This window comes from Carlito syrichta, unplaced genomic scaffold, assembly GCF_000164805.1.
Source record: "Carlito syrichta isolate Samal-C Ts95f unplaced genomic scaffold, Tarsius_syrichta-2.0.1 Scaffold301756, whole genome shotgun sequence".
NCBI lineage: Eukaryota > Metazoa > Chordata > Mammalia > Primates > Tarsiidae > Carlito > Carlito syrichta.
In genome coordinates, this window is record NW_007245852.1 from 240994 (window position 1) to 254708 (window position 13715).

A 13715-nucleotide genomic window follows, 5' to 3' on the forward strand; every position below is an offset into this window, starting at 1 on the left:
AATTATCGACAACTCAAAAAATAACAGCTGCTGGAGAGGGTGTGGCGAAAAGGGAACACTTCTACACTGTTGGTGGGAGTGTAAACTAGTGCAACCTCTGTGGAAAGCAGTGTGGCAATTCCTAAAAGCTCTAAACATCAACCTCCCATATGACCCTGCAATCCCCCTACTGGGAATATACCCTGAAGAACTCAAATCACTCTAAAAAAAAGATCCCTGCACACGAATATTCATTGCAGCATTGTTCACAATAGCTAGAACCTGGAACCAACCACACTGTCCATCAAAAGAGGACTGGATAAAAAAATGTGGTACATATACATGATGGAATACTATGCAGCCATAAAAAAGAACAAAATCATGAATTTTGCAGCAACCTGGATGGAGCTAGAGACTATAATACTAAGTGACCTCTCACAGAAACAAAGATCTGAGTACCACATATTCTCACTCATATAGTGGACCTTGATCATCCAATGCACTACTATAAGAAAATGACTGACAGTGTTGGGAAACTATGGGGGGGATGGGACTAATGGTAGTAAACATCTGTCTGGAGACGGGGAGACACCAGTTATCAACAAGGGGGCCTGAATGAAGCATATTTGTATACCTAACCCTTAACTGTACCCCACAATATCAAAATAAAAAATATTGATTAAATTTTTTTTAAAAAGTTGAGAATAATGCTAAATCTCTGTTAACTACCACTATTTTTCTCTATGTTTTATTATTTGCAATATTTCATATTTAAAAAGAAACAATGGGCAACGTTGGGAGGTTGGTGTGGGAGGATTGCTTGAGCCCAGAAGTTCTAGATCAACCTAGGCAACATAGACCTTGTCTCTTAAAAAAAAATAATTGATCTGGGCATGGTGGGGTATGCCAGTAGTCCCAGCTCAGGTGGGAGGATCACCTGAGCCCAGAAAGTCAAGGCTGCGGGGAGCTATGATTTTGCCATTGTACTCCAGCCTGGGCAATAGAGTGAGAACCTGACACCCTGACTCAAAACACAAAACAAAACAAAACAAAAAAACAGATGGGCTTGGTGGCTCATGCCTGTAATCCCAGCCTTTTGGGAGGCAGAAGCAAGAAGATTGCCTGAGCTCAGGGGTTCAAGACCAGCCTGGGCAACTTGGCAAGACCTCATCTCTACAATAAATAAAAAAGTTAGCTGGGTGTGGTGGTACACACCTGTGACTTCGTCTACTTGGAAGGTTGTGGTGGAAGGATTGCCTGAGCCCAGCAGGTCGAGACTGTGGTGGCTGTGAGTGTACCACTGCACTCTAGCTTGGGTGACAGAGTGAGACTTAAAAAAAGAAAGAGAGAGAAAACGGTGATATGAGGCAAATATGGAGACTGTTGAGAGTGGTGGCATGCGGTGTGGTGGCCACAGCACTGTCCCTTCCCTTTTCTTTTTTTTTTTATTCCTTTGACCAAAGCATCTAACTCCAGCTCCCACTGTGATCTTCCTGTGGTCCATGCCATGCAGTGTCTGTGTCCTCAGTGCCCAGGACTGTGCCTGCCACTGATCCTTCCCAGTTGAGAGGCGGGATCAAAACTTTGCTTCAGGTTTCTTTCTCAGTTTAAAACTGAAACAAACTGACTCTGATATATGCAAAAATAAACATGTTTTAGTTAGGATGTTTAGAATTTTCTTCAGCAATCATATAATTCTCCTTATTGACTTTTCTTGGCAAGGAGAAGTCATAACAGAGCCTTCAAGAAGCCAGATGCTTTGATTCCCTTCTCTCTGGGTCTCCAGTCTTCTCTGTGGAGTGAGGAGTTGAACTGGCTCCAGGACCTTCAAGGGAAGATCTGACTTGGGCACATGTTTCTGCTCACTGCAATGACAGACTCCTAGCTGCCACTTTTATTTTCCCAGTTATTCTACCAGTTTCTTTACTTTTAGATCTAGTGCATGCTGTTCTCTTCACCTGAAACCTTCTGCCTACCCCGTTTTTTTTTTTTTTTTAGGTCAAAGTGTAAGTAATTTTTTTCTCAAGGAAGGCTTCTTCCAAGGTGGGATTTCTGTACTCCCAAGGCATGCCTTTGTAGGAATTATCATAGAACATGATACATGCTAGTGTAGTTTTTACTTTTTAAGTAAACTGTAAGGTCTTTAATAGCTTGGATAGCTCTACAGTATCCTGTCACAGGGTTGATATTCAACAAATGTTTGTTAAATTTTGCTGAGACATTTTAGGACATAGAAATAAACATTTGATAAAATTATCATAATGTGCTGCTGGCACAGGAGTGGAAGACCGAACAGAAACTGAATGGAAAACTGAAATATGACCCCCTGTAATAGATGAATGATTTTAAAGCCAGTGGGGGAAAAGGAGAAGTTATTTAATAAATGGCAATGGGATAGTATTTATTTTTTAAAAATTTTTCTACTAAGCAATATGTAGTGAAATAAAAATTTCTAAGTGGGTTGAAAAATTAAGGGTAAAAAAATGAAACCTTGGAAATAAGAAACTAGCACACAATTGAATATTTATGCAATTTCAGAAAGGATGGGCTTTTCCAAGTCTAGTTCCCAAAATAGAACCATATGGAAAGGATGAAAGAGGGACAGGCCGGGCATGGTAGCTCACACCTGTAATCCTAGCACTTTGGGAGGCCGAGGTGAGAAGACTACCTGAGTCCACTGGTTCGTAAGAGGGACTGACTTAGCTTCCTATAACCAGAAAGAAGATTTGCTACCTGCATTTTATTGCTGCCCTAACACGTTACCACACGCTGATTGGCCTACAACAGTAGTCTTATCTTAGAGTTCTGGGAGAAGTCTGACATGAGTCTCAGTGGGCTAAAATCAGGTGTCAGTGGGGCTGGTTCCTCCTGGCAGCCCAGGGAGAACCATTTCCTTATCCTCTCCAGCTTCTAGTGACTGCCCACATTCCTTGGCTCGTGGCCTCCTTTCTCAGTCTTCAAAGTCAGCAATGTTGCATCTCTCTGACCTTCTTTCATAGTCATGGCTCCTTCTGACCATAGCTAGGAAAGTTCTCTGCTTTTGCCTATTCATGATTAGATTGATTATGATTATCCTGTATAACCAAGAATTCTCTCCTGTGTCAAGGTTTGTATTCTTAATCATATCTGCAAAGTCCCCTTTGCCATGAAAGGTGACACATTCACAGGTTGTAGGCATTAGGGCATGGACTTCTTTGGTGGGGCCATTGTTCTGTCAACTACATCACTTGAGTGACTAAGATGGTATCTTCTGTGTACAAACAGGTTTTTTACAAATCAGTAAGAAAAGGGTGAGCACCTTATTAGAAAATGGACAGAAGGTATGAACAGACAGTTTGCAAAAAATAAGAGGTACAAATGAACAAAGTTAAAAAAATGGCCAGGTTTGTAACTCATGTCTGTAAGAGGCCTAAGCAGGATTGCTTGAGACCAACCTGGACAACATAGTAAGACCCCCATCTGTCTCCACCCCCCCAAAAAATTAACCAGGTTTGGTAGCACACATCTGTAGTCCCAGCTAAGTGGGAGGATGAGGCAGGAGAATTGGTTTTGCTCAGTGGGGCTCCAGTGAGCTGTGATTACACCACTGCACTCCAGCCTGGGCAACAGAGAGAGACCCTATCTCAAAACAGTAAACAAAAACAAAGTTAAAAAAATTGTTCAACCTCACTAATGAATTAGAAGTCACACAGTCAATTTTGTGACCACTTTTCTCCCATCAAATTAACAATGATTGATGATGTGTCATACACAGCAGTTGGGAACATGAACTACAACTCTTTGGCAGTATGTGCCAATAGCCTTTTTAAGCATGTGCTTTGTATCCCAGTCATTGCATTTCTAGGAATTTAGCCTCAAGTGGCATGGTAGTTGTATACAATTATTTGTCTGCAAAAATATATGTTAATTTTTGTAACTACAAACAGTTTAAAATAAGTTAAATGTCTCACCCTCAACTTTGATTAACTAACTTATGTTGTAGCTATATGGAGGGACAGTGTGGAATGAGAAATGAGATTATTGTCCAGGGAGACAGCATAGACCAGCAGTGAGTTAGCTGGTGTTCATTCTATTACGGATTTTAAAAACTTAAAAGAAATTTGAAATTGTTATATGCCACTACACGCCAGCCTGGGCAACAGAGAGAGACCCTATAAGGAGTTACAACTCCCTTACAAGGACTTACAGAGACATTTCTAGGGGGATCTGTATATGTTTTACCTCATTACTATGCTTTTAAGTTTATATATGCTGCTCATATTCTTTTTATGTATCAAAGGGAATAATTTAAGTAAGTTGAAGAAAAACAAAGTATGATACAGAGAAATAGTAACTATCTATTATTAAGTAAAGAAGATAGAACTTCATTCTACTTTTAAAGATTAAAATATTCATGTCTATATCTGAACACATCTGTCTGTGTTTGTCTTATATATACCACCCCCTTCCTCCCAAGGTACTGCATCAAAATGTCACAGTGGTTATCTCTCTTGTGAAGACCCTATCAGTTAGAATGTCTGACAGTAGTGGCTTCAACAAACAGGGATTTGTTTATTTCATGTGCCTGTGGGAAAGTCTGTGGGAAGCAGTCCAAGATTGGGTGGCAGCTCAGTGAAGCCATCACAGACCCACACTCTATCCTGTCTTTCTGCCCTGCTGCCCTATATGGGTAGCTTTATTCCTTATGCAAAATGGGTGAGGTCCCAGGCCTCACCTCTGTGTTCCAGTCTGGAAAAAGGGGGAGAAGCTAAAGGTCAAAAGAATGCTAGCTTAGCCTTTCTTTTTGTTAGGAAAGTTGAAATTCCCATTTATTTCTCACTGGGTTGTGCTGTGTCACATGGCCATCCTGGCCGAAGTCAGCCAAGGAGAAGGTGGTTCAGAGTAGAGGTTGCTCAGCTGACTGACAGTGTCTGCCATGCGAGGATATTTTGTTTCCATCTGTTTTCCAAATTTACTATCACGAACATAAGACTTTTATGATACAGCCATTGTATCTTTGAACAAAATTATATTGATCTTTTTGTGATTCTGCATTTGATCTTCAGACAAAATGATACCGGGTGAGAATTCCTAGGTGGGCATTTTGTTACCAGTTATTCCTGTCCATGAACAGAGGCTGCAGTCGCCTCATTATGCTCCCAGATGCCTTTGTCACTGTGTGGATGCCTGAGGGCCTGTGGTGGGTTCTTGTAGGGCAGAGGCCCATTCCCAGGGAGGGGCTGAATGCCCTGCTTGTGTGTGGGATGTGGACTTGCATGGAGCCATTCATGCCTTCTCAACTGGCCCTCAGGACCCTGAGGTGCTCGGAGTGGGGGCCTGTGGCAGCTGATGGGAGCTGCTTCTCTTAACTGTGTGGGTTCCTTAGAGCTGGCCTTTTGGCAGAGCTAGTGGTGGGTGCTTGGGAAAGTAGAAGAAAAGCTCATTTGTTTCCCTTTCTTTTTCACTAGCATCCAGCATGTGTATGGAGCCCAGCACCCCCCCTTTGATCCACTGTTACATAGCACGTAAGTGATGCCTTAACCTCACCTGACTTCCCAGCACTGATGTGAAGAGGACTGTGTTTCTGCTTCTCCCTAGCCCCCTGGCGTTCCTGAGGGTGGAACGTGGTTTCTCATTCAGCAATGCTGATGAAGTGACACTGCTCGCCCTATATTCACCTGCTGGTGGGGATGGTGGATGTGAGAGCATAATGTGGGGGAGGTGGTGGAGCCACGAGGGGAGCTGGGGCCTGGCACCCTTATCTAGGGACAATCTGGTTCCGGGACCATTTGTGTTGTCTCACTGTTTCCCTTCCTCTTCCCTGCACTCTTCACCTTACTTGAAGCCTGCTTTGCCCTGTCCCAGCCGTTCCGCAGAGACAGGATATAGGACTTGGCATTGTGCTGGTGTGGCCCTGCAGGACTACACTTGTCTGACAAGGTGGGGCCAATGTTGTATGTTGTCAAATTTTGGGGGAATCTCGCTTAATTGATAAGTCTCCAAATCCATGTACTAAAGGCCTGAGTTCTCTGCACAGTATCTCCCACCCCACACCCGTCACCTGCTGCCATGGAAGCTTGACTGAGGTGCTGGGCATGCAAGAACATGTTTGCAGGCACTGGCCAAAATGAGTTTGGGGCATAGGTCTGCATATCATTACTGTGCAGTCCTGTGCTTTCTCATAAATTGGTGACATAGGCTGGTGACATAGGCTACTCAGCGTGACTCTCCCTGGAAACTGTCCTCCTTTCCTGTCACTAGATCCTCTTGAGCTTTGCTTACTCTTATTGACTGTTTCTATGAATTGTTTGCTTTTTCACATCACTTTCAGCTAGATTGAAGTTGAAAATTTTTATGTGTATCTTTTCATCTGGGGATTCTTTTCTGGCCAGTTTTGGGGTGAAGCCTCCGAGCATGTTAAGCAGACTTCTTTTGTATTGCAGCTTGCTCAAGTCTACGCCCAAGGTGCCCACCACACCGGTGAAGGCCAAAAGGGTCAGCACCTTCCAGGAGTTTGAGAGCAACACCAGTGATGCCTGGGATGCTGGGGAAGATGATGATGAGCTCCTGGCCATGGCGGCAGAGAGCCTGAACACCGAGGTGGTCATGGAGACGGCCAATAGGGTGCTGCGTAACCACAGCCAGCAGCAGGGGCGGCCCGCGCTGCAGGAGGCACCAGGGCCCGAACAGAAGCTGAAGCCTGAGACAGAGCTGCCTTCAGCCCCAAGTGGTGACCTTCGGCTGGTAAAGTCTGTCAGCGAGAGCCATACGTCCTGTCCTGCAGGTAGGGCAGGAGGACTGGAGCTGTGTGTGTTTCTGGTCGAACCAAGAAATAGGCTAGTGAATCCTTCACTGGAAGATTGAGAAGGCTGCCATCCTTACTTTCAGCAGGACTCCTGGCCCATGGGAGCCCTTAAGGTTATCTTCCAAGTGACTGAAGCACTCCCAGGCAGGAGAAGCTACCCGCACTCTTCTCACGGGGCTTCTGATCTGCTTTTCTTTCATCCTAGCTGAGTGCATCTCTCCTCCAAATGGTATGGCATGACATGTGGCTTTTGTGGACTTACTGTGAGAGGGCCATGGAGGAGCACAAGGGCTTGGGGGAGGGCCTGTCTCCCTTCTAGGTATACCAGCTCTTAATGTAGCTGAGGGCTCCAGGAGTGATATCGCCAGCTGAGGGGTCAGGCTGGCTACATATTCAGGGGCTGGACTCCTTTAGGCAGTTTATGGTGATTCCCACCAGGGATGCATACACATGGGAGTCTGACTTCTGGAATTGCCACGTTCAGGTTATAACCTTTTCAAGGGTAGGATTATATCTGTGTCTAATATCCATTGTGCTGGGACTCAGTGGCCATTCTTGTGACTGTTTCCATGACATTTACTTTTTATGTATTGGAGACAGATTATGTCTTTGATGAACAGCCACACAGTCATTTGAAGCGTATCTCTTGTGGGCCAAGCACTGTTTTCAGGACTTGGGATGCCCCAATGGACAGACTAGATATAAGTCCTTGCCCTGTGGAAAGTCTGTTCCCATGAGGGAGATGGATACTAAGTAAACTACATATAACTAATAAGGGGCCACAGGGTGTGCTAGAAGGTAGCCAGTGTCATGGGCCAAATTAGAGACAGGGAGTGGGGTTAGAACATGGGTGCTTATGAGAGCAGGGTGGGGAGGTCAGGGCATCCTCATTTGAACAGCATGATGAGTGAGGCATGGGAGCAAGGTAATGGGAGAGGGTCCAGTCAGTGAGACCATGATCCCTCATTTATACCTTTCTCCAAGGTTTTCTGGGGCTAGAGTGCTCTCCCCACATTCATAGATAAGGCAGAGATCATTATAGTAACCTAAGGTTACTCTGCTAGCAGACGTAGAACTGGGTTTCATACTTAGGTCTAGTTTTAGTCTTTGTTTATTTTTAGAGATAGGGTCTCGCTCTGTTGTCCAGGCTGGAGTGCAGTGGCACAATCATAGCTCCCTATAACCTCAAAGTGCTGGTCTCAAGGGATTCTCCTGCATCAGCCTCGCAAGTAGCTGGGACTACAGGTGTGCGTCATGTGATCATGCCCAGCTAATCTTTATTACTTATTACTTTTTGTAGAGATAGGATCTCACTAAGTTGCCCAGGCTGGTCTTGAACTCCTGGCTTCAGGAGATCCTCCTACCTCAGCCTCTTGAGTAGCTGGGATTATAGGCATGAGCCACTGTGCCCAACTAGGTCTAATTGATTAACTTCTAAAATGTTGTAGGTGTCATTAGGTGAGAATGCTATGAATTATTTCACTTGATCAGTCTTCAGTTTGGAATCAAATACATTTTAAAGTATTTGAACTTGCAAGTAGAAATCTGGTTATGGCTTTTGCAGGAGCTTAAAAATTCTGTTAACTAATTGAAGGGCACACTGACCACCTCCTGAAGGCCCAGTCCTGGACAACACTTTGGCAGGGTGCTTGTCAGAGCTGAAAGTGGTGAGGGATTCTGACCAGAGGCACGCTCAGGTTTCATCCAACCAGGAAGGGGGAGCCATGGGATGTCACCTTGGGATGTCACCCTGGAATGGCCTCATCCTAGAAGAGCAAAGTGAAAGATATTCCAAACAGCTTGTGGTGGGAGAAGGTGGCCTATGACCTCATTGCCTTGTGCCTCCTCCTGTCTTGGAGTTGACTATTTGCTTTTTTGTGTTTGCTTTCTGGGCAGGTCTTTTTTGAACACTTCAGTATAATAGCAGTTATAACATTTATTGATCACTTACTGTGTGGCAAGTACTGTAGCAAGCCCTTGTGGTAGTAAACTCATTAAACTTTGCAGCAACGCTAGAACATAGACTTGTTATTCCTATTTTGCAAACAAAGTGTGGAGAAGTCAGTAGCTTGCCCAGAGCAGCACACTGAGTGGGGGGCCCAGGGCATCTGATTCTAGAGTTCCACTGTCAGCCCCTAGCCTTACTGCATATAGAAGGGTTCTCAATGGGTTGATCCTGTCCCCAGGGGACATGTGGCAGTGTCTCAGGACAGTCTCGGTCATAGTTGGGGCAGGTTGTGTGTGTCACTGACACATAGTAGGTAAGGCTAGAGTTGCTGCTTAACAGCCCTCACCCTCAATTGTCCGTAGGTCAAGGCTGAGAAGCCCAGGTCTGGAGTTGGAGGTGCTCCTTCCTCTGGGCACTGAGCAGATTGGCGATGTGGAGGTGGCACGAGCGTGCAGGCTGGAGGAAGATATGGAGATGTTTCAGTTCCCCCGGACTTGACTGCCTGTTAGTTGTCAGTTTCCTTGGCAGTGGTACAAAAGTGGACACATCTCCATTCTCATTCTCAGGGTCCTCAGGTCATGGTACGGGGGGGCTCACTGCCAGCCTAGTGGGGAGACAGACATGTAAGTGAATAGAGGCTCCAGAAGCGTCCAGGTAGTGGAGTTTCTGTTTTGTCTTGTTGAGGAGGGCCAGGGGTAACATCAGGGAAGGCTTCAGAGAGGGGAGATGTCATGGGGCCTCCTGGGTCAGAAGGTTAGGTCATGTCAGCTGTGGGAACAGGCCAGTCATCTGAGCTGGCTCCATCTCCCAAGGGGAAGGACTATGTCTGTCAGTACACATCATCTGCATGCTTTGCAAGTTCCTTGAAGATGGCAACCATGTTTCAGTTGTCTGTTTCTCCTTGGTGTCCTATATAGTTGCATAAATGCTGCTGAAGTCAGCACTGTCTTGCTCAGGCCTTGTGACCATGTGGCTGTTCACCGAGCCCCACTCCTGTAGCCCCCTCATGCATCCCTGCTATGAGACGAGGGCCTCTGCTCAGGTGACTGACTTGTGAGTTCCATTTTACTTTGGTGCTCATATGAAGTTTTGCAATTTTGGGCACCCTAGAATGTTCTGTCTCATGGGGCTCAGTCCCGCCCTGCTGCATGGTATGTGTCTCCTCCTTCATAGTGTGCATGCAGCCTTGGAGAGCTGATGTCTGTGAGTCCCCTGCAAGTGCCCATAACCTGCATGCTGTCATCAGCCTTGGCCTTCAGTCCTTGACAGATGGTTGGACTGAAAATTCTATGATAGTACAGGAGGGTGGGTTTGTGGGCTAGCCTTCCCTGTGCCCACTTTTTACTTTTTGGGTATCCTGATTTTCTTAAAAAACCTTGAAAATCTGTCACCTTCATATCTGCTGTGAGATGTACTTTGCTTGTTTAGTAACCTTTGGGTTAATCACAAAAGCACATCTTTAGCTGGAAAGGGCTCTGGAAGTCCCTGCTCAGTGGACAGTAGGCCGGATGAAGGCTGTCCTGTTGCTGACTATGACCAAGTTGTAAGTGGGGTCTTGTGTGGATGCCAGCTGGTGGTTATACTATATTTTTTGATAGTTCCTGGGGATGGAATATTGATGTGATCTCTGTTCTTGGTAACAGGGAGACTTGGTAGTCAGTCTTACCATTTCCTCAGGGGACATTGCTGTTTCTTTGCCTTCAAAATTCCACCTGCCATCTTAGAATGGTGGCGCAAGTATGTCCTGCTCAAGAGTAAGTGGGTCCTCAGGTGTCTTGAAGTCACGTAGGTCATCTTTAAAGATTGTGGGTAAATCAAGCGGAGCACTTTTAATTCTGGGATACAGTGTGCAGCTCTTCTTCCTGCTGAATATTTTTTCTATAGAATCATAAATGCAGCTGGAGCAATAGACCCTAAAGGAGGGAATAAGGAGCTTCTGAATATCACTCATGGTCGTCCTCTCACTGTTCGGGTGCTGGTTTTCAAGTCTTCCCTGAGTCGAGACCTGTGATAGGAGGATTCTCTGGATGCTCCCTGCTGGGAGTGGGGGGAAGCAGGGATTGGGGATCTAGGGGAAGGAGACTGGGCAGTACGCTGAAGTCTATGCTCCCACATCAGCAGACCTTTCTTTGGAAATTTAACTGGGCCAGACACTGCCCAGAGGCCGTAGGTTGCCCTGCTCCTGGATAGCCTCAGGGTTTCTGTACTAAGCCTTCCCCCACTAGACTATGAAGGAATGGGCTGGTCTGTGGAAAGGGGGTGCTGAGGGGAGTGAGGCTCTCACCCCAGCTCGGCTGCAGCTGCCAGCAGTGGACGTCAGCATGTTGACTCTGCAGCCTTTGCTCTTGCTCTGTTTCCTGAACTTTATTTTTCACTCTAATTTTCGGTTTTTGAAAGATGAGATTGCTGGATGGGGTTTAGACCTAGCATGCCTTTCAGAGCCTCTTGCTTGTTGGTTCCAGGTGGTTGTGTCAAGTGACCCAAGGGCCTTTGCATCTTCTTTGGCTCTCCTTGGTCCTGGGCTGCTAGGTATAATGTGCTTCCTCACCTCCCCCTTTGAATCCCTATGGGCCCACTGATCTTGGGGGTCAGCAGGGCTTTGTGTACAGTAGCAGAAGGTGCCCTGAGTGAGAGGTGGGCAGGCTGTACCCTGGTACTACCTCAGGCACTGCCTCTGGTGGTGTTTTGATAGGTGCCATCCCTCACCTGCCTGGCTTTGTTTGTTTCCTTGGGATGATGGTCCCTGCCCAACCTTCCTGCCATGGCTGTGGTAAGAGCCAGGGAGAGTCAGGCAAGTGGCAGGGTCAGATGTGCTCTGGAAACAGCAGGTGAGGGCTCTTGCAGTGTCCTCGCCTTTGCCTACTGTCCTCAGTGTCTCTGCAGGCTTCATTCTTTCTCTCACAGTGACCCATGGGCTTGCCCTCCATGCTTAGACCTGGGTGACCCAAGAGCATCTGTCTCAACAGATCCTCCAGGTTATGTCACCTGGGAAGGCCCTGATCTGCCGTCCCAGGTACTGGTGGGAGCCTGACCACCAATATACTCTGAAGTGGTCTGGAGTTTTCTTGCGTTGTCTTGCTTTTATGCGGGGTGTGTCTATTTTATTGGTGAATAATACTCTGCCAGGGAGGTAGGTGAATTTCATAGGTGTCAGATCCATTTTATTGCTTAAGAGGCCAAGGTCCTCACTGTTCAGTGATGGAAGGAAGGGAGCGTTGATTCAACAGTGTTTACAAAGGAGCAGTGGCACAGCAAGGGAAAACATGCCATCAGGAGTGGTTAGGAGGCATGCCCTTATTCTCATTCTCTGTTCTCTCACCCCTGCAGAAACTGCCAGTGATGCCATCCCTCTGCAGCGGTCCCAGTCTCTCCCACACTCGGCCACAGTCACGCTGAGTGGGATGCCTGACCCGAGCACCCTCAGCAGCTCAGCGCTGAGTGACAGAGAGGCCTCTCGGCTTGACAAGTTCAGGCAGCTGCTCGCTGGCCCCAACACAGACCTTGGTAAGCTCCCTGCAGGCTCGTGGACATAGACAGTTGTTTCTTGTGGTTTCTGAAATGTGCTGTCTTGAAGGACTCCATGTGGGGTTATATTATACAATCACTTCCATGTGTAACTTGCTCTGGAAGTAGGTGATATGTTTGTATTTTCATGCCAGTAAGTCACTGAGATAGCAGTAATTTGTACTGATTGTTTTCTTTGGACACGTCTTGTTATTTTCTCAATGCAATTTGGTAATATATTTTCTGTTCTTTTTTCTTAATGTCCCAATTGCACTCTTTCTTATGGCTGCCCTCGGTGAGCTCTTTGAGGCTGGCCGGGTAGATGTCCTTGTTCTTCATAGTGTCATGAAGACAGTGGCTCATAGGGGCACAGGCCTGGTGACCACCACCTGGACTGACTGATTTTGCACTTTTCTGTCATGGTGTGGGGGTTGATGGAGAGTGACAGGCTGTGAGCACTGGAGGGAGGCCAAGGTGAGGCCAGGACAGAGGGGCAGGCCTGCAGGGGATAGCAGTCACCAGCACGATTCTTCCTAGGCTGTCTACTTCCAGGCACACAGTGTAGTGTGGACATACTGTGGCCAGGCTCTGAGGAACACACTCACTTCAAGTCCCTTGAATGGAATTCCCCTTGAATTCATGTTCTTTCATTTACATATCTCATCCTTGTTGAGTGCCACTCCATGTTAGTCATTTGCTAGATGCTGGAGTTCTCAGGAGAATCAGAATGTGGCCTTGATCATGAGATCACTTAGTTGTGGGGACGAACATGTAAACAGTTATGGCTGGTGCCACAGTAGCACTCTGAGAGCCACATGCAATGCCCGACTCGGCCAGGAGGTGGCGAGTGGGGCACGTGGATGGGCTAGGAGCCTTGTAGGAGTCCCACTTTCATGCTCAGAGGCGGAGGGGAAGGGGGAGTTCAGGGGCAGAAGCAGCAGTTCAGAGGGCATGACTGAAGCTGCCTGCCGGAGGCTAGGGGAGGGCAACTCTCAAAAGGTCTCACAGCTCATGGGACATAGCTCTGTCTCTGAGTACCGTTCTCAAAGGGGGTTAATTTCTCTTCATTTTGTTTTTATTTTTATTTTAACATAGGCATTTGCCTATGTTACAGCATTACAAAGCACACCATGGGGTGCAGTGAAAATGGTCTGCTTTCCTCTGTCCCAGACTCTACTTTTTCTTCCTTTTCACAATTACAAGTATCTCTTCTAGAGACTGCCTATGTACATATTGTTTTAGATATTTTATTTTGATGTAATTTCAAATGTATAGAAAAGTTGTGAAAATAAAACAGGCAACTCCCGTATGCTCTTGACTCAGATCCACCAATTGCTTACATTTGCCCCTTTACCATTCTGCATGTGTGCACCTGTTTTTGTGTATATACTTTCCCCCTGAACCATTTGAGTGTCAGTTTAAGATATAGCCCTTGATGCCTAAAAGTTTCACTGCGTATTTCCTAAGAGCAAAGACATTATCTCAATATAATCATGGTAC

General features: G+C 46.3%; 1 protein-coding gene across 1 annotated transcript in view; it reads left to right on the forward strand.

Moving 5' to 3' along the window:
• Positions 1 to 13715, forward strand: part of TBC1D22A (TBC1 domain family member 22A) — a gene marked incomplete at its 3' end in the record, with an annotated part of 137837 nt that overhangs the window by 30734 nt on the left and 93388 nt on the right. Inside the window, exons 2-4 of the mRNA XM_008055162.2 lie at positions 5427 to 5483; positions 6402 to 6742; positions 12039 to 12215. Coding sequence (XP_008053353.2) covers positions 5427 to 5483; positions 6402 to 6742; positions 12039 to 12215 — 575 coding nt within the window. The remainder of the gene's footprint in view (positions 1 to 5426; positions 5484 to 6401; positions 6743 to 12038; positions 12216 to 13715) is intronic.